Source organism: Melopsittacus undulatus, chromosome 4 (assembly GCF_012275295.1).
Source record: "Melopsittacus undulatus isolate bMelUnd1 chromosome 4, bMelUnd1.mat.Z, whole genome shotgun sequence".
Lineage (NCBI taxonomy): Eukaryota > Metazoa > Chordata > Aves > Psittaciformes > Psittaculidae > Melopsittacus > Melopsittacus undulatus.
This window is the reverse complement of record NC_047530.1, coordinates 103170841-103198600: the sequence shown is the minus strand read 5'-3', so window position 1 is coordinate 103198600 and position 27760 is coordinate 103170841. Positions and strand designations below refer to the sequence as shown.

Genomic DNA, 27760 nt, shown 5'->3' with positions numbered 1-27760 from the left:
CCAATAAACCATATCACCCAAGGCTTTGTCCAACCTGGCCCTGAATACCTCCAGGGATGGAGCATTCACAACCTCCATGGGCAACCCATTCCAGTACCTCACCACCCTAACAGTAATGAATTTCTTCCTTATATCAAATCTAAACTTCCCCTGTTTAAGTTTGAATCCATTACCCCTTGTCCTATCACGACAGTCCCTAACGAAGAGTCCATCACCAGCATCCTTATAGGCCCCCTTCAGATACTGGAAGGCTGCTATGAGGTCCGCACACAGCCTTCTCTTCTTGAAACATGGCAAAGAACTGCATTCCTGGCTGAGGAAGGCATTGGGATGTATTGCGTCTGGTTTTACCTTCAGCAGAGTGAGTGACAAACATGCAGATATAACAGGAAATTTTTTAAAAAGGTCTTTATTGATTTCATACTGAAGACATCCATAAAACAATCACTGCTTTAATTCAAACAACTGTAGATTTGACTTAGGAAAATATAAATATGCCTCACTATGTCACAGTATTTGTAAGAAAATAAACTTAATCACTTGGTAACTTGGCTTTAATAATATGCACTCACTTTCGAAGAAGATTGCAAAGAGTAAAGAGTACATTAACCGGGAAAAGGGAGAACAACTGATCATTTATCAGTTGAACCATCATTAAACTTACTTTTTTGAGCTAGCTACCAACTTTAAAGAGAATATAAAAAGTAGGAATATCAACATCACCGACGTAACTCCAAAATACAAAATCAAGACCCTAAAAAAGCACTTCAAGTTTCTGCTTCAAGTAAGTATTTTCAGTGTTGGCAAATTCCTCACAAATAGAAGCTATACCTGAATATCCGTTTGTTGCTGAAACATATAATTCTATCATTTCAACATTAAATGTTAATGCTTTATATCAAATCTGTGGCATTAAGTTTCCATTGGTTCAAATCTCCTGACTCAACAAGCAGACATTTTTATTTCTGCAAGCAGAAACACTGCAGTACCAGTGTTTTAGGCTGTTTTATCAGTTAACTGACATTTGCAAGGCAAAAACCTTTACAATGGCACTTTCATAAGGTGTCACCCAATTACAGTTTGCCAGTCATTTACAAGGAGTTTAATTCTGAGTTTTCTACTATATTTTCATACTATTCAGGTAAATCATTGACAAAACCTCATTTTTTATTTATTCATTTATGCTAGAGTGATAACTAAATAAATTGACTTCCAGATTAAGCACAGAGCAACCATTAGTCTTCATCAATAATGCTCATGTAAGGGAAATTAATATAATAGACTAAGAAGCATCCTTTTAAATAGCTACAAACTGTTTCATCACTGGACATGCCCATAATATGATGGTCTTTGCAAATTTCCAAGGAAGTTATGGTTCCATGAGCTAACAGTGAATGAAAAGATGAAGTTTCACAATTTAATTTATTTGTTCTTAATTTACAATCTGTTTTCTGGAATAAACTTTTATGGGTCAGGTAGCTTACTCTCACGATGTCTTCAGTAGCCATAAATCATGACAGCCTTACTAAGGGAAACTAAGATCATTAGTATTACCTGTCAGGTTGGCCCACAGCATTTATTTCTACCTTAAAATCTTGCATATTGTCCAGCCATCAGATACCCCAGCTTAAACAATATAAAAGTCTAGTGTAATTACATTTCTGTCATTAAAAAAGTGTTATTCCAGTTTATAATAAAATCTCCACCCAAAACCATATCCTGATTTTTCATCACTGGCTGCACTAAAATACACTTTCAGAAGTAAAGTTCCTTAGTGAGCATAGAGACCACACAGGGAATCTGCTTCTTCTCACTGAAGCGTGGATCATCAGACTGTGATTCAAAATTGGTGGCAACCACATAGTTGACCCGTGTGAGGATCTGCATGATCTCAAGTTGTTTTCCATGCTCATTTAGCACAGAGCACAGAGACTGCACAAACCAGGAGCCTCTTCCAGGATTCCTCCAGGAATAATAACCTTACAGGAAAGACAGACAAGAAAGCACATGGGGTTATTTTTCCTCTTTTTTTTCTTATTATATTGAAGATATGTCAGAGAATATCTGAAGAATGGAATGGCAGAGAATATGTCTAATTTGTGTGAAAGACTGGGAAAAGAGTGATAATGCACACACAGAAAGTTTAACTCTTATCACTTGTGTCACATATCCTATTTCATTAAAGAGGAGAATAATGTGTATTAGCTCTTCTAACCTCACACTACTAAAGTATGATCTATATTTTTGCATTTGAGAAACTTGCCTGTCCATGGCAAGGGAGCTTGAACTAGATGATCTTAAGGTCCTTTCCTAACCCAAACCATCCTATGATTCCATTCTTTTCCTCTCCCAAGTTTCATGCTGCAACTACTTCTCTTCCTGCCTCAATCACATATTCAACATACTCACTAAACTGGGACATGCAAGGGCATGATTCCCAAAAAACTGTACTGCCTCCTGCATCCTCTCACCTTCTCAGACTGGGGTTTTCTCATGTTTCCATGATAGCTAGTGCAAAAAGAAGTGCATACAACACAGTGGCCTAACATACAGTAGGCCTTCATGTTTTGTCCATCAGTGTTCAGAGGGTCAGTTTAGCAACAAATCTGTATGGGTGATAAGTTCTTAGGCTTCTACCCCCACCCTGACCCACTTTTCTTTACCTGGCACTGTGGAATATGCAAACAGAAAATCTGCTTCTACTGGGATTTTGTATCTCGGATTGGCATCTGTCTCCAGAGTGTCATTTGCAGGTCCAGAGTCAGTTTGTATGCCTTCATCAAATTCAGAGCCTCTGCATGCCTGAAAGCAGTGAAGGCAAAGAGAACTTGTCCAATAAGGTGAAACAAGGTGTTATAAAACTGAGTATTCATTAACATTTTTTAATGCATATGGTTTTAAACAGTAGTTTGCATGTATTAGAAGCAGAAATTAAATTCCATGGGATGTCTCACTGTCCAGTGATAAAATTACTAGCCTGCCCATTTTAAAATAGACATCCCGTACAGTGAAGGGAGGGAATAGTGTTGCAGGCTCTGGATTTCAGTGGACTGTCAAAGTGCCAAGTCAGCATTAGTTTACTATGTAAGATTATTAAATATAATAGTCAGCAGTTAACAAGTGCAATTAGCAAGTAATTAGCAAGTGCAATGTATAACCACATTCTGTACTCAGCTCTGTCTGCACAAGAGGGAGTTTATCTTTCTGCTTTGCAGCTCATGTATTTATTACCAAGCACAAAGAGACAACATGTACAAAATTACAGTGACAATATATTCTTTACATCTGTGAATGTTGTATATTAAATTATCTTTTAAAAACAAACCAATCTCCCAATCTCCCTTCACAAAACTGCCACTACAATTCAGTAAGTTAACACATATTGCAGAACAACCAATCAACATAGCATGTTTTCCCCACTGCAGCAGTAGGATGCTGTATTTACCTTAGGGCTATTACCTGAATGAAGAATAATTTGGGTTTGCCTATAAGGCTTTTACACTTGTCTCCTCTGAACAGCGCAGTCAAACTCTTGATAGCCATGGGTCCATCAGTGCCATAGATGAGGCCTTCTTCTCCATGGCTTAGAAGGATACAGGCAAAACAAGCGGCATCACTGTGATTCTCCTCAGCAGCTACAAACCAAACAGTTCTCAGCCAAAAGGAAGCAACATTCTAAATTAAAATTATATTGAGCAAACACATTTTTCTGAGACTAAATATACACTGGGCCTCTACTGGAAGGCACAAGAAGGAATGGATAAAGATGACAAAACCCACTTTTTAGTACTGTGATGTGTATCTTGAATACATAAATGCATCCTTCACTTGACTCCAAGTCTAGCCCACTGCAGTCAACAGGCTGGACTCTGTATCTATTATGACAAGGCTTTTCACTTAATACAAAGGACAGATGCTTCTGATTCCTAACATGACAAGAAAACTGTATTTCTGAATTGATGTAGGAAGAAGAGGTGGGGAATTACATCTAATCCATTCAGAAACTGAATTCTTCTATGCAGAAAATCACGTGTAACGGGGCTCAAGCAATCTGTTCTAATTTGACTTGCTTTGAGCAGAGGGTAGATTCTGTGACTTCCAAAGGTCTTTTCCACTCTAAATTATTCTATGATTCTATTTTTTTACCTTGCTTCAGTAATTTTTCCATATCACCCCGGCTTCGGTCATTGTATGTGCAAACCTCAAACCCCAAGTTCCGAAAACTCTTAGCTAAATCTCCAGCATCTTTATCAGTGCCATTGCGTGTGCCCATTCCTGCCAGAAAACAAAGAATATGGTTGATTGCACATTACACAATTCAAAATGAATCACATGCTCAAAGGTACATTTTTAAGTTTATAATTAATAAGCCTAACCAGTGTCGTGGTGACACGATTTTAAAACAATCCTTTTAAAAGCATTCTCAGCACTGAGAACAAACTGTGAGATTTGTTTTAATGCAAGGTTCAGTGTTAACATGGATCTTATCCTGAAAAATGTTGGCATGTCTCCAGCATCTTGCAACACTGGACCACTATGGATGATTCTGTCTCCTTTGGTTATGCAGTGTAACTGAGAAACAGTGGAGAGTGCCTGTAATACCCACTTAAAAGAAACTGATATAAATTCTTTGGAATAAACATTTGATTTAGTGTTTCTGCCAAGTATACAGGAAAAGACCTATAAGTTGACTATAACACAAGCATCTGTTTTGAAACTACATGGTCTGAGAAGTTAAATGCAGGAGTGTGAACAGAGCACAGCTACAGCTTTTAGCTTTTGTAGCTCATAGCTGTAGCTCAAGGACAGAGGAGTTATAACATGGGCTACAGATGCCAAAGTTCAAGTTTTAACAACCCAGCCTTAACCTCTGGGACAAAGGGTTAGTTTGAAGTTGGTAGAGCAAGGTAACATGCTCTTTGAAACACGAGCTGCAAAGAGCTGCTCTAATATGAATGCTAAGGAACACGAATAATTGCAGGAATAAATGTTTCTCAAAAAAGATAAATATAATCATTAAAATTCCATGTCCTAAAAATAAAATGCTTACTGATTAAAGTATAAGAATTCTAAGGTCTGCAATGACTATCATCAGAAGAAGAGCAATACCTGTTTTGTCTTCAAAATTTTTGTTGTTTATAATAATACATTTGCCAACTTTCTTGTAGTCCATATTATACTGGAATGTGGGTGTAACAATTCGGTACTGATTACTGAGAGAGGACTTTGGCTGTTCTTCTTCTCCATTCTTCTTTTTCCTAGGTGAACCAAATAGAACTACTGTTAGGGCCCAGTCACATGTGGTGTGCCTATTTACCTTAATTCAAATCATCCAGGCAGCCCTACCCAATGTTTTTTCTTCTCTGATGTTTGTTTTCTTCCTGCCTATTTTAAATAGAGGCACAAAGATCTCGTGTTTTCTATGAGGCATTTATTGTATGCGGCTGGATTCTGATGATGGTAAAGTGACTCCAGAGTGAACTGCAGCCAACAGCAATATATGCAGATCCTGACCCACAGATAAAACAAATACCTAAATATAAAGTCAGGCTGCTGATAGCCTTTTGCAAACTATGGTTCTTGACACATTTTACTTTTACTATCAGTAATTCATGGAAGGACAGAAAAATCTCCCTTAATAACTATTCCAAATACAATAAGATTACCTGATGGAGTGATAGGATTTGTTTACTAAATCACTATCACCCATAAATTCTCTGAAGATAAGGCCAAGCATTAGGTGGTTTCTACTGACAAAGGTTATAGATGTGGACAGATTTGATCTGCCAAACAGCAGTCTGATCCTATGCAAAAAAACAACCACATCTGAGAGTAATTATCAATACCTGAACCTCACTTAAAACCAAACAGGAAACCCACAACAAAACAAAACAAGCACTTATAGTTCTCTGTTAATGACTACATACTGACCTTTCTGCTATGTTCATGAGTCGTAGGTTGGAATAGAAAGAGATGCGAACGGATAGCACAGATTTTACTCACCAATTTATTCTGAACAAAGTATTAAGAACAAACCATTGCAGCCAGCATGTGCATCTGAAGTATAAGCATGAGGAACTCAGCAGTACTTGCCTTTAGAGGTGGACATTCTGGTCCAAGCAGGTGGCTTCAGATACTGGTAAAATTTCCTCCAGCAGAACTGAAGCCAGTGAGAGCCTATGAAGGATCTGATTCAACCTCAGAACTATGAACAAACTTTGGAGCAAGCCCAGTTAGAAACAATGCTCAGAGTAGGCCAGAAGAGGTTATTCAGAACCTCTTATTTGGTCCAGCATCCTGCTTCCAATAGTATTTATTGATGATGTCTGAGAGGAAAACATAACCTATTTTCAAAGCACAAATAACTGTATAATACAGTTTGTTCTTAACAAAACTAGATTTTCCCCATAATCTCAATTAATTTAAGTACTTCCACTATTCGCACTCATATCTTTCTAAAGAATTACTAAGCTATTCGGTTCAATAATGCCTGTAGACATGCGATCGCTGCCAACTGATTAAATGTTTTTAGTAATCTACACTCTTTACCTTCCTGATTTAACAATTGCTATCTTTTAGCGTAAGTGTCCTCTTTTTTATTACTAAAGGACAAACCTATCTGGAAACTATAACTAACCTTCTCTGGATGATTCATCGTGTTTAAATGCTAGTATGATTCAATTTTACAACAGCTTCTTATTTTTGAGTGTCATCATGTTCCATTATAAAGGTCCAAATTAAATAGCTGCACCTGGCAGGCTTTCTCTATACTCTTTCTACATGTGACCATCCTAATATCCTCTCCTCTCCCAGACTTCTCTTAGAGATGACAAAACAAGATATTGAATTATAGTTACTTGAGGATTCCATCTGATACTCTGGAAGTACATTTTTTTCCTAGCAAATGACAAGTATTGGTATTCTCTTTGCATACTGCTTCTTGAGGGCTCTGGGAGCCGTAATTAAATATGCTTTGCCTCAAGAAAAGATTTTAACCTTTTTAAAGAATTATCCACAACTGTATGATGTTAATATTACATTTGACTTTCAAAGAGATCTTGGATTCTTATTTTAGCCTAAAATTCCCCCTGGTCCTACATCACTTAGACAGCTCTTTGGTAAAGAGAGAAAAAGTAATTTCAGAACAACAAATAACCATTCAGGTTGATGAAGAGGCTAATTTCCTCAGTCCACACTGGAATCAGGTTTCTGCAGATTTATCTGTCTTCAGTGATTTCCTGAACAAAGCTATGCCTAACAGTGGCTGTTACACACAACAGGATATTTTCAAGGGGATTGTACACAAACTTCTGTTTATGTCCAACCAATGAGCAGTTGTGAACACTTGGGACAGATCCACATGAACAGTACTGTATCATGTTTGCACTGTCTGCTCTCCTAAAATGCTGGAAGTGATCTAATTCTAGTCCAGGAATCACGCAGCCACATTACCCATAAAAAGCCTCACTGTAAATAGAAGCTGGGTTAAGGGGCACAATAACATAGCCACATAACTTCTCTGAAACCACCTCACTTCTCAGTTCAATAGTTTGCACTCATTCATGCAGAAATACTTGGGAGTTTCAGGGATGTGGCTATTACTGCTGCTATTCCCAAAGTACTCAAATTAGATTCTACACAAAGTAGAATCTTTATCCCGCTCAATGTCAAGTGTCACAGACAACCCTCATCAGTAGCACACATTCCCCATTCCTTTATAGAGGATAGTATGGTTTTGTTCTAATGATTCCTTTCAAGCTGAACAGGCTAACAAGATACTAAGCAACCACAGCATGCTTTGTAGGGCTACGCCCACAATTTCTTTACTGGCACACAACAAACAGTTCCAGGAATCTTTTAGTATCTATCCAAACTGAATAAATAAGGAAGCAAAGGTTGTGGAGTATAAATATCTTGCAGCCCAGAGAGAAATTGTTTTTTGAAGATTCTATTTTCTGTGCCAACATGGAGCAATATGGGAATTGCCTGACTTGACTTGCACTAAACTGACAGCATAAGAGCCAACAGTTTCAACAAGCTAAATCAGACCTTTTAGTAATGACTAATAAACATGTAATACTGAGTCCTTAAGGGGAATGCCCAGTCAGTGACAGGTTGTTTTATGACTGAAAGCCTCAAGCTTCCTAGATAATTTTTCATTTTCAAAGCTTTGAATTAGACACATGCTAACTAAGTTTCCACTAACCCTTTTAATCAATGTGTTTTCTGATGGGGTTTTCACAGGTTAGTTACGTGGTGTTGTAAAACGTTTTAAGCTATTTCCCCTCAGTTTTATCTCATTCTGCTTCTCTGACTTTCAGTGTCTTTAATTTCCCTCTTTTGGGATTCAAACTTGTCCAGACTAAACAGAAACTTGGTTTTTAAGACCGTTTACTCTTTCTTCAGCTTTTAATTACAACTGTGCCATAATTTCTCACTCCGCTAGTGGTCACTGATTTTTCCCTGAGACAGAAATATTCTTCTGGCCAGTGCTCTCACATAGTTCGTGTTCTCTCCCTCCAATCAAGGGCTCAGCAAAACTGAAACTCCACCATGGCACCCTGAGAGCTTGCACATTTTCACCCTTAATTTGTATCTAAATCTAGGCTTTATGTTTGACAACTGAAAGCAGTGTATCTTAGAAGCTGAGATTTCATCTCTGTTGCCTTCCTTTCTACTGCAATCTTCCTGCATTTTCTTTGCTATCACATATTAAGATGACATACCAACAAGTAAGAATCCATGTGCAGAATGGCTTCCTTGAGCATTGCAGCCTCTTATCATCTCTCCCCGCTGCTATAGCCAAGCTCCTGGGCTCATGTCTACCAGTCCTCCAGAGTAACAAGTGTTTCAGTGAAAACTAGATGCTTAACTTCAAGTGTAGTGTGATATGCTTCCACAGGGAGAGTCTTCACTTTCCATCACATCACATAATGTCAGTTGTGTAGTCTGGTATTGCCTAATTTGCTCAAGGTATAAAGGCCAGTGACTGTAAAACACCCTTCTGCTCTAATAAAGCTGGTCTGCTTTAACTATATGGACTCCCGCTGAAACAGCACCAGCACAACACAAGGAAAGTTCTCAAGAACTGTTAACACCACTTCATTTACTAAACCTCAGCATTAAGAATGATTAAAAATAGGATGATATTAATTGACAGACAATAGAACTCTTCTGAAAACATGAGCTGCTTGGCCTAAGAAGCTACATGATGCCAGCACACAGAAAGAAGAAACAGCTCTCCCTGGAGAAGTCACTTCAATATCCTTATGGACAGAGGATTAGATGAACAGAGACAAGTTTCACAATCATTGCTTCTCAGTCACATGATGGGAAGAGTTTTCTGTTTGCTTTTTTGCCTATTTGTTCACTTTTCTAAGAGGAAATTAATGTATTAATAAAAATGAACTCTAAAAACCAGTATTACAGACGGATATCCTGGCTTTGAAAACAGCTATAGTCCCCTTCTCTTCCAGGAAAGTTGGGGACTTTTGTTGCTGTAAGCCGATGTAAAACAAAAAGTGTCAAATAATCTGTGTAAGGAGATTACAAAATAAGTCTACAATAATGATACTATTCAATTTCAGGAAGTTGACATTCAGAGGTAGGTAGGAAAGGCTAAACTAATTACATTCATTTCTATTTGAAGTACACACACAAGAGAACACTGTCTTTCTCTACAAACTTCAGTACGTTTGGGCTTTATGCTTTACTTGACAGTGAATATCACAAAACATTGTGACAGTTTTTTACTCTGTCATGCTTCTTTAATACAATATGTATCAGTTTTGAATGACTGATAACAGGTTTCTGTTAAAAAGAAAATTTGCCTTAAAAACATGCTACCTTTACAGAACACACCATCTCAGGGTCCTTTCTGAAGTCCCCATGCTTTTTAACATCTTCTCAGGTAATCAACCAACATCCACCAGAACTTTCATAAACGTAACATTGTGGGATGCAAGAGATCTTAAAAATGCAATGCTCTTTATTCCATTACAAACAACTGAGATGTTTCCCGCATGGCTTTTACATTTGGGGACCTCTTTAAAAGCTTCATTTGAATAAATTCCCCATCGAATTACAATACTGTGGAGTAAGTGAACGTAATACATTAGTTTTAAGACTTCTAAAGACACTTATGTAGCCTATATTGCTGATTTAATTTGATGCAGTTTGCGTGGTTCTACGCTGCTATTTCTGTCTGAAAAACCCCACTTCTTCCATTACTGCATGCACAGTATAAATGATGTTTGCGACTGCTGCTCATCACAAAGCACCACCAAACTATGTGTAGTATAACTGAGTGTGCCAGAGACTACTTCAGAGTTATTCTTCCAAAAGAAATTAACAAGAAACAGAATTCATAAATGAGACAAATCAAGGTTCAATATTTTGTCTGTTTCTACCTTAAACTCAGTAATTACTGGCTATTCATACGGCTGATGCTTTCTGATGAGCATACATTAATATGTCTTACTCCTACATAACCTTTTCTTCAAACTGCCAGCGTTAATACTTTTATCCAATCTAATTTCACCGTATTTAGTACACCTCTAATTACTGAACACTCTCCCCTCTTTGAATTTTTTTTCTCTTGAAACCTATTGGCAATAACAAGCTAAAGACACTTGTAAAACATGACTAGAGCATTTTAGATCTTAAGTTCTTTAAGGCAGACTCTTTGTTCTTTGTCAGATCCGTTTTGGTAGACTGTCACACAGATTTAGAGAGCTGCATGCAAATAATAGATTATCCTGTTGCCTCTTCCCATTAATATTTCATCATATTGGCAGAGCAGCAACATTTCTGGACAAGAAGAATGTGTTACTACTTGAATAGTCTTTTATAAAAATTAATATTCCTTTACTGTTAAAAGTCAGAAAGCATAAATTACACGGGATAAGGACTAACCATAAGGGCTGGACCAAATAGAATCATAGAATGATTTGAGTTGGGAATGACCTTAAAGCTCATTCAGTTCCAATCCTCCTGCCTTGGGCAGAGGCACCTTCTGCTAGACCAGGTTGCTCCAAGCCCTGTCCAACCCGGCCTTGAACACTGCCAGGGATGGGGCAGACACAGTTTCCTGTGAAAACTGTAAGGAATGTTTTCCTATATTTGCTGCATTTAAACATGGATAAATACTAAAACTGTATTACGGTGCATTTGATCGTGTGATCCTGGGTCACATGCCAAGAAAGTATCATGCTAGAATACTAAGTGAAGCCAGCAATAAACACTAACAGGAGCCACTGAATAAGATAATGGCCTCTGGGAGATGTCAGCTGTTTCCAACCTGTTACACACTATGGGTTCAGAAACCTTTTTTTCTCAATACATTCCAATGGCAGATGCAATTTCCATTTCTCTCTTTTCAGACAGATAACACCTTCCCAAGGACTCTTTTGAAAGCAGTTAAATATAATCATGAACCAAAAAAAAAATACACACTTCCCTCACAATCTTTGTTTAAACAAAGGTTACTTGGGCTTCCAAAGTACATGCCAGTAGAAAAACTTAAAACCAGCTTAATATCTGAAGGGAAAATCTCCTCAGGAAAAAGGGACAATACTAATTATGTAGGGGGAAGTTCAAGTAAATACTGCATGCTTTCACTTTCCCTATTGAAAGTATCAGCAAATGACTGCTGACTTTGACAAACTAGCACAAACAAAATATCTGGTCTTTAGAAGGCTATTTTTAAATATGCCCCAGATAAATGTCAAAATAAAATGTTTAAAAAATTCTAATATTAAAGTCAGAATCTCTTCAACACAATAGAAAGTCTTCATTTAGAAGAGAGATGCAGACCTACAAAACTGAACACAAAAGCCCCCCGGCAAAGCATCTAAGCATTATTTCACCTATACTGTTAACTATGGCAAAGAGAGTCTGATAGACTTGAAAACTGACAGCTGCAATTTAGAACAGCAAACATAAACAACACAATACAAAAAAAACCCAAAGCCCTGGAACACTAAAACACAAACCCAATCAAATGGTACTAGATCTCTGTTCCCTCTAATAACATTGTTTTGTCTGTTGAAGTAATTCTAAATTATAGTGAAACATGCCAAACTGAGAATATAGAATCATAGGTTAGGGTTGGAAAGGACCTCAAGATCATCTAATTCCATTGGAGTCTAAAGTTCATATTTATCAGTGACACATAAAGTCTATGCAACCTTTTCATCTTCACGTACTACTTTGCTGAAGTGCCTAAGCCTTGAAAGTTTCTTCTTGGAAAGGGGTAGGATAAAGAGAAATAGCAAGTGTGTTTGCTCAAACATCACAGCCCTGAAGCAACACACCCTGCTTTCAGCCTGGGAGAAGCCCTACTGAAGGCAACAGGACTAGTCAGGCTATAAAATAACCCACGTTTGCACTGCTCTCAAGATCAGGGCCATAATAATTATTTAGCCTCCAGCTTCTTTTTGAACTGCCAATTAGTGCATGGCTTCTTAGGACATCTTTGGAATTAGATGTTCTGCTGCTTAAAAGAAGCCAGTTTAAAAGTCACCAAAGGCAACGCCTTTTGCCTGAATGACCCTGAAACTAGGAAGCTAATGAAGACTGTACCTCGTTTCTTTGGAAACCGAGGTTCTAAGCCCTCCTTATAACTGTAAACATGCTAATTTTGAAAGGAAAATATTGCTGTAGCAGTCTTGAAAGAAAGGACTCAGATAAACGATATGATTATTTCCTTGAACTAATAAAGATAATAATGGAGCTGTGAGGTACTCAAGCTATCATTAACAAATTCTTTGCTCAAGACAGGGCTGAGTTCATTCATCCAATAAAATAGTATCATATTAAAAGTCTACTTTTATTCTTACTGTGACATACCTAGCAGTACTGTTACAGATTTTGTGCAAAAATTGCAAATTAAAATGCTTTATTTTTTTTAATGAAATCCTGGCATTTTCCTATGTTTCCTGTAGCATGCTGCATCACCTTCAGCAACAGAACACAAGCTATAAAAGTAGTTATTAAAGTATAGCTCAATTAACTTGATGAACAAATTAATTAAACAAAACAAAATGCTCAGCCAGGGGGATATGTTCTGCTGTCTGCTAAGAGCCACTTAGCTGTGTTCTAGATGGAGACCTGAGTGTGAATCCTGATTCTGCTATTGAATTGCCTTTGCAAAGTAACTCGGTATCTCTTGGTTTTAGCTTATCCATTACAAAACAGAGCCTAAACAAACTTATTTCATAAAATAACTGCAGATCTCATGGCTTCTTTCCAGGGGGGATAGTAGTGTACAGTAAACTAGAGAATGAATTTAAAATCCACTGTTTCGTACATACACACTATGTTCACATCCAGAGCATGGGAGGTAGCTTACTAACATCTGCCTCCTGAATGATTGAAACAAAGGCATTCTTATTGTTTACTATGGAGGTTTACAGTGGATCTCAGTTCAGACGCAAATTCCTAACTTTGGTTATTGCACATTAACTTCCCTGAAGAGATAAAACTGCTCATGACTACACATGATTATTTAAACTGAACTGCAAAAATGACAGAGTAGCAATTCACAGAATACAGCATTTCCCCGAAGTATATATAGCCCTAAAGGCCTCTGAGACCTTGGCTTGCTTAACAGTCAAGATAGCACAGCATATCACACTGCAGTTACTCACCTGCACTATAGCAATGGCTGTCAGTATGTACCTTTGAAACCACAATTTAAAGTGTATTAGCTTGAATCACAACAAGGCTTCACCTACCACAAAGCCTGACAACTGCAACAGTCTCAGAGATGAACAAAATCAACTAGTGAGCTGCAAGATGCTAACTGCAGGAACTGACTCACCCAAGTATGAGCACACTTTTCATTTGATTTCTTGCAAAGCAAGTCACAAACCCTTATTCAGTAGTTTCTACAAACCTGCAGCTTCTGTTTAATCTACAGAATGTCTTTTAGATTTATACCCAATTTTTTTTTAAAACATCCATGTATGGATCCATTGGATCCATTTATGAATTCTTTGCTTACAAAAAGTGCCTCCTCCTACTGATTTTTCATCACCTGTATATTTGTATAATATACTACATATTCATACTACCTACAATAACAGCAAATTATCTTTCAACTTTTACTTAGAGAACTAAATGCATTTTAAATCCCTCATTGTAAGATTTTTCAGACCCTGAGCTACTCTTACAGCTTTTTTGTCCCTTCTCCAATTTGGAGGGAGACACTTCTCTAAGAACTTGGAAAACAAATAAACCCAGTCCAGGGCAACTGGAAACTCACTCTGTACTGAAAAGAGTGGAGCTGTTTGAAAGAGCAAGCTTCAGAATACAACTTCTGACATAGTTTGTATATTTTATATATATATCTTTGGAGTTGATAGTTACATCTGTCTCCTTCTTCTAACCAAGTTTAAATGATGGCCTTAACATAATTCAAATCAAAATCATGGCTGCAATTTTATTATACACAAATGAAGCAGAGGAAGCCCACTGGGGCTGAGCCAGCTACACTTTGTAAACAGTTTCAACACAATTACATCTAATATTGTCCACATTTTGTAACTGTTAAAAAAGGAACAGGCAGCAGTATCATAGTCTTTGTGCACATATTTTATCTATCATTTATAGCTTACATAACAATTTTGAGGTATGACATGGCAGAGAGAACAAAACAGTAAAGTTCTAAATTCTCAACCATCAATTTGTAATTAATCTTCAGCTTCCCAATTAGCTGTGTGACACTTGCTGTGCAGGCCTCATAATGTTGTATGTGAGATAATAGTCAAGTAACAAAGAAAAGGTGAAATTTTACAAATAAAACATATTGCTTGCTGAAAGGTTTTCTCCTTATTTCTAGAAAACGTGCACGTACATACCTGCCATGGGTGCTCTGGAAACTGAAATCCTACGTAATATAATGAGCATAGGCAACTGCCAGTTCAGGAGGGAAGGGGGGAAGAAAAGGTGAAGCCTCTCTTATCTATCATAGGTACTAAGAGCAATTAACAGGTACAAAGATTGCTATATGGATTGCTTGGAAAATGACAAAAAAACCCCAACGCTCTCCTCCCAAATCCTATTTCTAAGAGAACTGTCTGGGCAGGATTAGCAGCTGCAAAATGTCACTACAGTTATAATTACCTTGATACAAACACTGACACTAAAACCTCTCAGGGTATTCATTCATGAGCTTTCCAAACAGGTGGCAGAGAAGGAAGGAGATCAGTAACATTCTACAGTACCTTGGCTCATCATCAAATGGTACTCCACACTGCATCTGCAAACAGCTTCAGCTTGTCCTCAAGAACAAGTCTAATCTTCTGTGCTAATGCTAGGAGCCCACCATGCTCAGGGTTGCATTGGAGAGAGAAACAGGATGGATGCGCTCTGTGTTCAGGCCCAAACATTCGCATGTGTCAGCAGTGGGTCACGCTGGACTTTTCTATGGGGCTATTCAAACCCTCACAGCCATCACCCTGAAAGCTGAGGTCATGCAGGCCTGATCTACCTTTGCTGACAAGTGGAAAACACACTCCTGTCACTCTGATTCTATCACTGTTCCTGTGTAAGAGTGTAGGAAAACACAGCTGATCCTGAGAGTAAGGTGGGACAGCAGACTTCATTTTGTAATATGTCTATCTTCTTTCTCTTAAAATCTGATCCACCATTATTATTCTGATATTAACACACTGAAAGTTTCTAAGAAAATGCTGCAAATTAACATGTACAGTTTCTAAAACCTCTTTGTATTCTGATTCACAGATCCATTTCCTATGTATTTATTATTTATTTAAACAGGTTTGGCTTATTATAAATCCAGCTTAATTTGGTTTTGAATCTTTTGAAAGCTTTAAAATGACACTACATAATAGCTTTCCTCCAAATTTTGTATGATGACAGCCCAGAGTTTGCTGCAATGAGGGGAATAAATTTCTACACTAAGATGAAATTAGGATACTTGACTCACTGTTTTGATTGCTACTGATACAGTTTATGGATAACCCAGTGTTTGTTGCACTTCATGAGATAAAGTCTGTAAGGAGACTGGAAACAAACATTGACTGTGAATTAGTGAGTTCTTACACTTTAGACTGGATACTGGGGAATTTCCCAAGTGGCAATTCCAGTAAATGTCCCAGGGAAAGTATAAGCCCTGACCAGATTTTCACTAATTAATATTCCTGCAGTGTTCTCCAGAAGTTGAGCTCCAGACCTAACAAATAATCAAAGCTATTTCCCCAAGTCGAGTCTGTTTTGCCCAAGACAGTAATCTCTCCATTTCCTTATTTCAACCAATGAGCCTTTTGTTGTATTCTTTTCTCCCTGTCCAGTTGGAGGGGGGAGTGACAGAGCGGCATTGGTGGGTACCTAGCGTCCAGGCCCAGTGTTTTCAAATGGCAAAAAAAACAGGGAATGGACAACAGGAAAATATGTGTATCTTCATCACTGTGAAACTGTTCTTCATAAAGTTTTACCTGCAAAGCAGCTTCTTACAAAACAAATAAAAATAAGCTGTTGATAATCAAAAGTGGATGGAAGCTATCCCCCTCAAAAGACAAGAACTACAGAAGAGCAAAGCTGAAACTAAGACAACTGGCCACACTTTTTACAGCTCCAAAGCTGAGGTTCAGGTGAGGTTGAATCTCAATAATATATATTCATTGGAGGACAAGGCTATTTATTTTGAGAAATACAGCTATACTGACACAAGGGACGTGAAGTTGAAGTAGATGGCTTTGGTAACATCTGTGCTTCCCTACCTTGCTGTCCTGTAACCAAAATAAATACCATACAAATGAAAAGAAACCTTTATATCTGTAAATCTTTTTGACCTGAATGCAAACATGGTAGATATCATAACTATTGAAGTGTTATAACTATTGCACTACTGAAGGCAAGATGCACATTGATGTTTCCAGCAAGCTTTTAGATTAAAATGAAAAATCTCATACTTTATAGTGGCCTGAGTTGGCAGAAATAAATACTTTAGAGATATTTTGTGTTTGCAGTGTTAAACAGATGAAGTATTCTTGGTGACTATATGTCAGTGTACCCTATGCACTTCTCAAATTCCTTAGTGGGATTTTCTTACAATACATTTCATGTTTCTGCATTAAGGACACTACAGAATCACACAATTTCAATTGTAACAAGGTATTAGTAAGAATTCCTAAATATATATTTAAATTATGCTTTGTGCTTCCAGACGAGAGACGAATATTGCCCATAAAACAAAACATTAGGGCTGGAGTAGGTAAAAGTAACAAGAGGACAAACGATTCTATACAATTAGAATAAAATTGGTACCTATACTACTACTAACCACCCTCTTCTGCATTATACTTCTTCACTGAAGCCCACAAACAGTCAGGACTATAGACTACGGAACTGCTGGAACAAGTCCAGAGGAGGCCACGAGGATGATCAGGGGACTGGAGCACCTCCTGTATGAAGACAGGCTGAGAAAGTTGGGGCTGTTCAGCCTGGAGAAGAGAAGGCTGCATGGAGACCTCAGAGCAGCCTTCCAGTATCTGAAGGGGGCCTACAGGGATGCTGTGGAGGGGCTCTTCATAGGACTGTAGTGATAGGACAAGGGGTAATGGGTTCAAACTTAAACAGGGAAAGTTTAGATTGCAGGAAGTTCTTTACCATAAGGATGATGAGGCACTGGAATGGGTTGCCCAAGGAAGTGGTGAATGCTCCATCCCTGGTGGTGTTCAAGGCCACGTTGGACAGAGCCCTGGGTGACATGGTTTAGGGTGAGGTGTCCCTGACCATGGCAGGGGGGTTGGAACTAGATGATCTTAAGGTTCTTTCTAACCCTAACTATTCTATGCTTCTATGACACCAAATGAAGATATAATATCTTTCTCTGGAGAAGTGTGAGACTATTTTTAAAGCTTTAAAGCACAACAAGAGCACAGAAAATAAAAAACTCTATGGGAAAAATCCTATTTGTTTCTACCACATAAAGACTTAAAATACATGTTTGAGATCCTCAGCTCAATCTTCAGTTAACCACGTTCTGAAATGTGGTTGTGCACAAGCTTGCTACAGTGTCTCCTGCTTTCTTAAAAAGAACTTTTTGCTCAACTGCAACTTTGCCTAATTTCTGCCAACTTCTTTTTCTCAATAAACAAAACTGATACCCTCCTGCCATCTAGTGGCCACAAGCTCCCCGAAACAAACACCACCGGCAGATGTTCATTCAAAACTTCTTTCAACTCTTCCCCACCAACGCGAACAGTAAATACTATCACTTTTTCAAAGCAAAGGAAATACGTACAAGTTAATTCCCCTTAACTGTGGTGCAGCCAGAAGAAACTACCCACCCCATGGCTTGTTCTGAGCCTTGTGGCCTCCATGCTAAAGCAGGCACACACTCTTTTCAAAGAAATACGCTGCAGTGAAAATTAAGATTTTCACTTATTTCTACTGACTGCTCTTGCAAGAAGAATCTCCAGTCACAGCCATAGAATGGTAATTCACCATTTCAAAGCCTTGCAGAAAGACCACCAGTTTCCGCTAGCTTTAAGTTTCGAGCTGTGAAGCTGGTGGAAATTGCTGGCCTTTCTGCAAGGCTTTGAATTTAGTTTCTCACTGCTCTGGGTTTGGTTTTTTTTAATATAAAACCTAAGCTGAATCTTCTCAGTTACTTCATAATTCATCTAAACTGTTTTTTACTTCTAAAAAAATGTTTCAAACTTATCTTCAAGGGATTCCCAGAAGATGAATGCCTCAAACTGATGATGCACAGCCAAAGTATTTGGAAAATGTCTTATAGAAAAAAGTGATAGAAACGCTGATTATTGCCTTTCCTTCAGGAATGATTAACTTTGAGTTGCCTAATTTAATAGCAATATTAGCATATCACCTCTTATAAAGAAGACCAATTCAGATATTAAAACACACATTTTATAAAGTTTAAAAGAATCCTTTGAAAATGTTTGGCAAGATTTAAAACCAAATGTACACTAGCTATTTTGCATGACATAAATCTGTTAAAATTAATAACACACACATCATAAAACATACTTAAGGAATGAGAAAATGAGACAGAGAAAGTAAAGTGATTTGCTTAACAGCACATCAAAAGTCTTCTAACACTAAAGCATCTTCCCTTCTTGCAGATTTGTTACCCCTATTAGACTCATATAATAAGCAGCAAAAATGAAATTATATTCTCCATGCACTTTCTCTGAATCATACTGTTTACTTGAATGTGCATGTCCAATAGCAATAAAAATCAAATCCTCTTTGTAAATACCACAGTCTTTGTAGCAAATACCTCTAATAAAAGCCTTATAAATCTATGAAGTTCACAGTGTTAAGCAGAAATTTCATAGAATCATAGAATCACAGAATGATCTGGGTTGGAAAGGACCTTAAAGACCATTTAGTTCCAACTCCCCTGATGCAGGGAGGGACGCCTTCCACTAGACCAGGTTGCTCCAAGCCCAGTCCAGCCTGTCCTTGAACACTGCCAGGGCTGGGGCTTTTCCTCACGTTCAATAGTATTTGTGCATTCTGCACGTTTATTCTTCATCTTTTGCATTTTCAGTCACATTTACCTACCATTATCAGGAGTACAGACAAGCAATACATAATTTTTGCTTCCTATACAATTAATAGAAAAAAGCTTATACTTCAGTGAGATGACTATGTTTTAAAATAAAAGGCTTTTTAATTTATTCTGTAATGGGTTACATCTCCAGACTCTGTGAGGCTTCTTTGTGCTACAACCTAGATGGCACATCCAGGCTTTAAACTAACTTAAATAGTCAGCAGGGGATTCCAGTGATGCAGGAGATTAGCTGAGCTGAATGCAGTAAAATAGATAATTAATGGCATATTTAATTCCCAGCTCCACCAAAGGGCAATGCTTAAGATGAGGGACTATAATTGATGCTAAATGAACTAAGTGATCTCCTGACTACCAAAAAAAGCTTATGGGAGATACTATAAGGTACAGATCTGTACATTAAACCTACACAGCATAAACCATCTCCCTGTCTAAACCACCAATGACATTGTGGACATGGCAAACTGAACACCAAAATCCCATTAGAAGGGTAGTATGACAGCTGATATAATAACAGGAATTAATGTAGTAACTTACTTTGCAAAAAGTGAGAATCTGCTACTTCTGTCTGGCCTTGCATCAATGACATCTTCACGATCTTCATCACCTTCATCTTGAGTAGAGCGATCAACATGCTGATTCCCTGACATCTACAGATAAAAGCACAAGAATGTTAAGTGTCCCTCAAAGAATACTAGCATTTTAGAAATACTTCTATAAACCAGTTAAACCAGATATATGTGAGGTTGTCAGTTACACTGTACACTTCATCAAGTAAAAGTGACCGAAGATTTCTGGCCCTGTATTAACATGACATTGCATATACCTAGCTGTCTGTTTGCTGTTACCAAAAGTGATTTCTTTCATATATACCACTCTCAAAAATACAAGTAAGAACAAAAGTAAAAATTATTTTATGGTAAAAAAATCCTATGACTAAATCCCAGAAAAAAATTTAATGGTCTGGAAAGAACTATGTTGGGAAGAAAGCAAAGACAACTAGCATCAAAGTAGTTGTAACTGCAATCCTACCCAGTACTAAGGCACCCAGAGAGTTCCTGTTGTTTCATTTGCACACAATCAAATGTGTGCAAGAGAAAAAGTACTGTATTATCTTATCTGGATAGAATCTTAGGTTTTTGTTTCTCTGTTTTATCTGTACCAAATACAAAATCTAAATGATTAGTTAATGCATGTGTAGACCTGCTAGGGAAAAAAAAAAGGTTGTGGTTCTTAGAAATTAAAAGGTATTTTCATTACATAAAGCATTCTTACACAACTTGCTATATTTCAACCAGTTAGGACTTTTTTGACTGTTACTGCAATGTAAGCTTGGAACATCTTCAGTAATATCAAAAGCAACACAGGGCATTGCTAAACAAGGCTAAGCTGGCCTAATGACTTCTTCCTGATGAAAAAGTCTGTTTCCTCTTCATCCATGTATTCCATTGCCCCCTAAAGAAGTTTATTTAGATCACTGATGCAGCAGAAAAGTACAAGAAGAAAGGAGTTATTTCTCTGATGGGGGCAATGATCTGCACCAGCTCAGCACAGGGTGAGAAGGCAGTGTGGGACCTCATGCACATGGTGGAATGTGCTGAGCCGCCTTGTCCAACTTCAGCCCTGGGCTTCATGAGGAAAAGCAGCAGCGATTTCTGCCTCTTCCTCATACTTAGGCAGATTAAAATTGCCTTTATAATCTATTTACTCAGAAGAGTTTACATCTAGCTTGAAAACCATCCTGCTGACCCTGCCAGGCCCAGCTGCTCCAGGGCTGCCGGCACCACCCCAAGCCAGCCTCCGGGCCATTAACGGAGGTTCCCGAGAGTAACAGCAGTTCCCAAAAGCTGGGATCTAGATTCTGCTTTGTCAAACTAATGTATTTTTTAATCCTCTTTTAAAAAGTAAGAATCAAGGAGCTCATAGGCCGCAGGTGGGCAGTGAAGCAGCCGAGGAGCACGGGTGGCTACCTCAGGATAGCAGCCATAAACCAAGACGGGCGAACGCAGGACACCAACTCCTCCAACTACCAACTACACACATCCCAACTCCCACCGCGATTACTCCTGCCCTCCGTCAGGAAACGGCGGTGTGGGCACCGCGGCCACCTGAAGGGCCCGAGTGTGTGGGACTGAGGGAGAGCCCCTTCCTTCCACCCCCATTCCCCGGGCTCCAAAGAACAGGGAGCAACGGCCCCGAGGCTGCGCAGCAGGGGCCGGGAGCGGAACAGGCACCGGGAGGGCGGCTGAGGGAGAGGTGGAAAAGCGGCAGGCCCGGCCGGGAGCTTGGGGGAGAGGAGCGGGGTGCCTGAGGCGAGCAGGGAGCGCGGAGGGGCAGGCGGCTGGGAAAGGGCCGGGGCTTGCCTTGGTGCGGGCGTCCGGAGAGGCAGAGGGGAATCGAAAGTGGCGGGGTGGCTCCTCGCAAGCCGGCAGTGGGGCGGGTTCTACCGGCCCGGGCCTGCCCCGAAAGGGCCGAGTCTTCCGCCCACTGTGGGGCAGCTGTGAGCCGGTCCGTGGGGTGGTGGGGAGGGTACCCCCGGTCTTTCTCGCTCTGCTGGTAATGACAGCTTCATCACGGCAGAAAGGAAATTGCCCTTTTCTAATGGCTGTGCTCTGTCACACCTCCTTGAAAGAAGAGCCTTAAGTTTCATGGTGACACGAGATTGTCGGGATCTAAGGAATTTTTTTCCCTTCTATAAACTTCTGTGGCATTTCCTTATCTTTCCAATTATTCAGTGTGTTGCATCTCTGCTAATTACGATCTCCTACTGCGCAGCTGTTGCATCAGGCCCAGCAGTCCAGTACATGGACTGAAGATTGGCACAGTCTTGCTAATTACTTGTGGATGCAGGCTCCAATCCTGCAAAATCATACACCTACCCAGCAGTGTGTGGTGTTTAACATTCACTACCTGAAGTGATTTACATCAAAGCGACATTTTCCAGTGTAACTGCCTCATAATTGGCACAAAACACAGGCATGGTAGCGGGCTTTTGCTTCACGACAGGTCACTGCTCCCATGCGATGGAGGAGCATCTGAGCGGCACAGTGGCCCTTACTGTGTGTCTGCATGCTGGGGATGGTGCCTGCTTCATGGGGTTATGCCTGTAGCTCCTGATTTGAGACATAGCCAAAGTTTTCTTCTGAAAATCAAACTAACAACAAAAAAATCCCATGGTTCCCTCATGCCATCTGTTAGCTGCTGCTTTTCAAGAAGACAGCACTGCTTCCAAAGCCATAATGGATCATTATGGGCAATAGAGACACTAGAAATGTATAGATCTTCAAGTAAACGCCTGGAGAGGAGAGGAGGGAGACCTCCATCACCAGCAAGGACTGGCAGTATCACCAGAACTTCAGAACACTCAATTGTGCTTTCCTAACGGTGTGTATGGGGAGTTACCTAGGAAATCCTGAAGCTGTTTGCCAGCTGTGACCTTTTATATCTTGATGAAAATCTTTATCCATTGCCATCTGGCCCCCACAGCTGAATTAGCAGACCTAGAAATGGCTTTTTTCTAGAAGTCATTGTACTCTTATTGAAAAAGTGATATTGTGTCTGCTAATGCTTGCCAGTTTTGAGAGTTTACTAGTCAAACTGTGCATAGGGAATTTCTTACTCCAAACTGTTGATGAGCCCCTGTTTCTATTTGCTTTTCATGTTGGTTGCTGGCATTCACAAAGAAAGGTTGATTCCTCAGTGTTCTGTGATACCTTTCTTAACTACCTGCTCTGTTAAACAATTTTAACGCAGTATAAGGTGCTAGAGCTTTCAGAAAACCTTGCTTGTTTTCAGTGATGAGTAAGGGAGAAATTAAAGGATAGTAGAAGGAAGTATCTTGCTTCAGGGCATAGAGTGATTGCTACCTGGGGAAGGGTCAGGAAGGAAAAAAGTTCTGATGTATAATACTGAACAGCTGGCTGTGTGCATTACTGGGCAGGGGGAAGAACCAGCAATGTGATACCTTTAGCATCAGCGTGCCTTTTCTTATCCCTGGAGACTCATTCTACTCCCTAAAAACATTAATAATGAAGCGTTTGACTGGATATTTGCATTGTAGAAAATAAGTGTTTAACTACCACCTAAGCAGCTGCAGGATGACAATGGAACAAGCCACTGGGAAATTGGAAGGTAGAAGGCAGGTACAAATTAGAAGGCTTGGGGCAACTAAATAGTACCTGTCTGGAATAATAACTGTGTGCTGTGTTCTGTGCAGCATCTGTGAAAACAAGGATGGGGATCTGCTGAGGCCTGGGAGTCAAGTGTGGGGATGCTTTCAGATTGGAGGACTTGAGCAACTCCCTCCTAAATGGCAGTTGTTAGAACTTGATGTATTTTGCAAGAAAGGAGGAATGGTTTTGATATGGTGTGGGAATATGGAGGCTGTGGGGTATGATTTGGCACACCACAACTGCATGAAATTCAGTAGAATAATGCATCTCAGATAGCTTGGTGTGTGTGTTTGGGCAGGATCTCTCTGTAATCAGGCAGAGGTTATTTGTTGCACATGCCATGTTTTATGAGTTTTCAGCCTGAATCTTTTTTAGCTTGTGATGCATGATAAATAGGCATATTTGGACACTGGAGGTCTCATAGTATACACATAGACTGTGCTGTGCATGCTTTGCACACATTTCTTCAAGCTTTCAGCTGAAACTGTAGCCCATCCTCACTCCTTCTTTCTCTGTTCTATAAAAGTGATGCCTTCTTGGCCTGTTGCTCCTTTTTTCCATTTCTCTCTTCGCTCTCACTTTTTCTTGCCCTATTAGAAGCATTTGCAGACCCCGCCACAACTCTCAAGTTTTCCTCACCTTGAAAGTGTAAGCACAAAGCCTTTAATTGATGAAATGTAAACAGCTGTTGGTTTGTTTCCAAAACAACAAAAATGTGAAAAGTTTGGAAGTTTGGAAGGCAGTCCATTAGAGGTTTCTCTTTAAGCCTTGGGAGATCCTGGTGTTGATAAATCTTTTCCACCTTTCTGTATTTTTGAAGGCTGGATTTGCTGCTATGCCTGATCTGATTAGTGTGGAGAAGCTGTATGAGACAAAAGGTCTTAATCCAGATAAGTAATTAACCAAGTGGTTCAGAGAAGGCTGTGATGAGGCTGGTCTAGTGTTTGAACTCTTGCAGGCAGCTTTTAACAGTGAGTAACACCCCCAGTTTGTGTAGGGAAGCAGCACCTTTTTGTCTGCAAACAGAGGGAAGATAGGGTTGCCATAATTTGTGATGTCTGGTTCCCACTATTCAGGGGCTGGAAGAGCACAGTCGCTATCCAGGAGTGACAGAGAAGGTGGCCCTGACATGAATGTCTGGTAAGAGGTTACTTTGTGTAACTAATGTGTGCTTTTTATATTCAGATTCAGGATGCAGACATGCTTCTATGCAGCTAATTCAATGAATTTAAGGAGGTTGGAGAGGTAACAATGTTTCTTTCTACTAATTTGCACTTTCAAGGTACTGTCTCCTTGTACTTTACCCGTAACTGCAGTACTTTTAAACCACATTGATTAAGGTTCTACTGTTAAGTAAAGCCTTTTAAGATTTTCACTGATATCAAAAAGCCTTTATGGGGACTCACTAAAGGAGGAAAAAAGCCACAGTGAGCTTTTAACTGAAGAGAAAATGTCTTGCTAAGGTTTGTCAAGATAACAAACTTGTGCTGGTTTTGTGATTTAATTTCGTACATGATCAAAATGCAGTATCTACTTTGTAATGAGAGAATACAATGCTTGTTTTTCAATAAACTCTCTTTTCTATTAGCAGCTCAATTTTAATCCAGGGCAGTGAAGAGCAAACCATGCAACAGGACAGTTTTGAGGAGCTCAGAAATGGAGAAATCTTCAGTAGACTTCAGCAGAACCAGTGTACAATGAATGTGAGGGAAGTAGCATAGTTGGGAAAGACAGTAACTGTACAAGGCATTGTGACTTTACTGAGCTTCTCTTCTTGAACATAGTTTAACTTAGGAGAAGCAGGAGAACTTGGAAAATGTGTTTGCTGACTTCCAGCCAAGCTTTTATTATGTGTTGCTGTGAAAAGAAATAAACAGGCTTTGTATATCTTGAAATGAAGCACGTTTTATCTGTGAAATAAAGGGCTTCTAGGTGTCTGACAGGCCTCTTCTCAGGGACCTCCAGTATGCTCTGCAGGTGCACAGTGCTTGTGGGCTGTAAACACTGATGCTCCAGGCTGGAGTTCTGTCCAGGTAATTGGTGTTCAGGTAACTTCTGGATGAACGATTTGTTCTCTAGTAGCCAAGTCTTTGGTTTGTTTGTGTAGTTCAGGGATGGTCCTGCTTTCAGCACCTTTCAGCACTCATTCCAGGAGTGCCTCAAGCAATGTAATGTCTGTGCTGGGCCAGGAGCAGGTCATGCATCTTTTTTCTTGCCAAAGTTTGAGACAAGGGCTCAGATAGACATGGGTTCAGATAGCATGACGATGACTAGGACTATCTAGAGAAATAAGCAATATAGTGACTCTTGGAGTAGATGAATACAAGGAAGCAGCAGTTGGTATTGTGCCCACTGCTAAATAAGGAGGAGATAGCCTGGCCACTGAGACCCTGATGCATGTCACTTGTATAAACAGAATGGCAGTCTGGGACAACATGGAAAGCTGTGTGGGAAAGGCACTGGAAGACTTCCAAACTATTTTGGTTCACAGGTGTGAGCAGGGTAAACATTGTTGTGATGTAACTTGGTCAACATAAAATTGCTCCTGATCCCAAAAGGAATAACACGAGGCAACTCAGCAGTTAATTTAATACAAGAAAGTGTGTCCCATGAATGTTTTTTAATTTAATGAAAATACTTCTGTTTCTATACTGATACTAATTACTTACTTGGAAAGGACTCCAGTGTTTTCAGGACTTTGTGCCATACCCATTGCTCTTCAGATTAGAGACTCTATTTTCAGCACACCAGTTGCCGACAGTGTGTTGTGCCAGTACATTGTCAACATTCACTAAAAGTAGTAATAATAAGTTAAGCTGCATATCTCTGTGGAGAGATGAACAGGAGGCTCTCTTAAGCATACCCAGAAGGTTTAGACAAAAATTATTTCCATAGAACTGTTTGTAATTTATAGAAAAGGTAGGTGCTTGCTTAGCAATATCCCAGGACTGCTGCAGGCACGGGAAGTTATTCAGATGCATGGATGACTAAGTAGACTTTTGCTTGGATTGAGATCACTCTTAGCTATGTCCCAGGGTTATGGAGCCCTGCAGGTGTTGTGATTAGGTAAGATGTAAATATCAAATCTGGACTAAATAGCTGGTAGAAGTAACAGGTTTTTTGTTCAGAGCAGACTTTACAGACCTAATAACTTGCTTGAATCCTACTATCTGGCATTATAATTTATTATCATTATTTGGCTGAGGAAATTTTATATTATTATGTCAGCCTGCTCTTTGTGAACACTGTTAAACTTCTGCTTCGTTCATCCTATTCAAAAGTAAATGGCTCTTTTCTGAAGTTTTTCCTGTAGAAGACAGATGTTTGGATTTGTACCCATCATGTTTAGAACTCTCTGTGATAAGAGGCCCTGTCCATTTCACTATGCATTCTCTTACATGCGGAGATGAAGTGATAGGTTGATGAAACAGAAAAACATGAGAAATGAGTGAGCTCTGCTCTGCTGCCTAAAACATACAAGGTGAATATGAACTAGCACCAAGGGAAATGAAACAATGAGTTGGCTGGGGCAATGGCTGTGTACTACTTCTAGATCCAGCAAAGGGCCGGGAAGTTCCAAACCCATCTCTGGCCTGTGTCTCTTGTGTTACCTCCTCCTAATATGAGGCTGTTCCTAAACACAGACTAGTCCTCCATGAGGTCACTTGCTGTGTATCAGGGTGAGGAGAGACTATCATAAATTGCTGCTGCTGCTATATAGACTTTTCTCTTCATCCTGGGCTTATGACAACGGGCTTTACAGCAAAACTGAAATACTAAATGATCAGACTCTGTCGTTCACATGGACGTGATTCGTTTCTGTGAGTTCATTCTTCTATTTAGAGAAAGATCCTGCTACCCTCCCTTACGCACTGACACAGTTGCCAAAATAACAGCTCTTACTAACTGGCAGCTTTAAAAGCCAGCCTGCAGCTGACTTTGAAACAGAAGGTCAGCAAACGGAGCAACAGACTTCAATTCAGAGCTTTAACGGGAGCCATTGACCACAGCAAAAGGCCCT

General features: G+C 39.4%; 1 protein-coding gene across 1 annotated transcript; it reads right to left on the bottom strand.

The window, feature by feature from the left end:
• Positions 1–393: 393 nt before the first annotated feature.
• CASP7 (caspase 7) lies at positions 394–22017 on the bottom strand. The gene is made up of 7 exons (XM_005154519.4): positions 21931–22017; positions 20105–20217; positions 5110–5258; positions 4147–4275; positions 3460–3635; positions 2664–2802; positions 394–1979 (listed from the first exon to the last, which is right to left on the bottom strand). The coding sequence occupies exons 2-7, from the start codon at positions 20215–20217 to the stop codon at positions 1756–1758; spliced, it is 930 nt and encodes a 309-aa protein (XP_005154576.1). The 5' UTR covers positions 21931–22017; the 3' UTR covers positions 394–1755.
• Between the last annotated feature and the right edge of the window lie 5743 nt (positions 22018–27760).

Coding starts and splice junctions, on each gene's coding strand:
- CASP7 (XM_005154519.4), bottom strand. CDS start 20,217: ATGTCAGGGAATCAGCATGTTGATCGCTCTACTCAAGATGAAGGTGAT. Junction 2,803..3,459: donor CCAAATTATTCTTCATTCAG/GTAATAGCCCTA, acceptor CACTGCTTTCAG/GCATGCAGAGGCTCTGAATT. Junction 1,980..2,663: donor TGCATATTCCACAGTGCCAG/GTAAAGAAAAGT, acceptor CTTTCCTGTAAG/GTTATTATTCCTGGAGGAAT.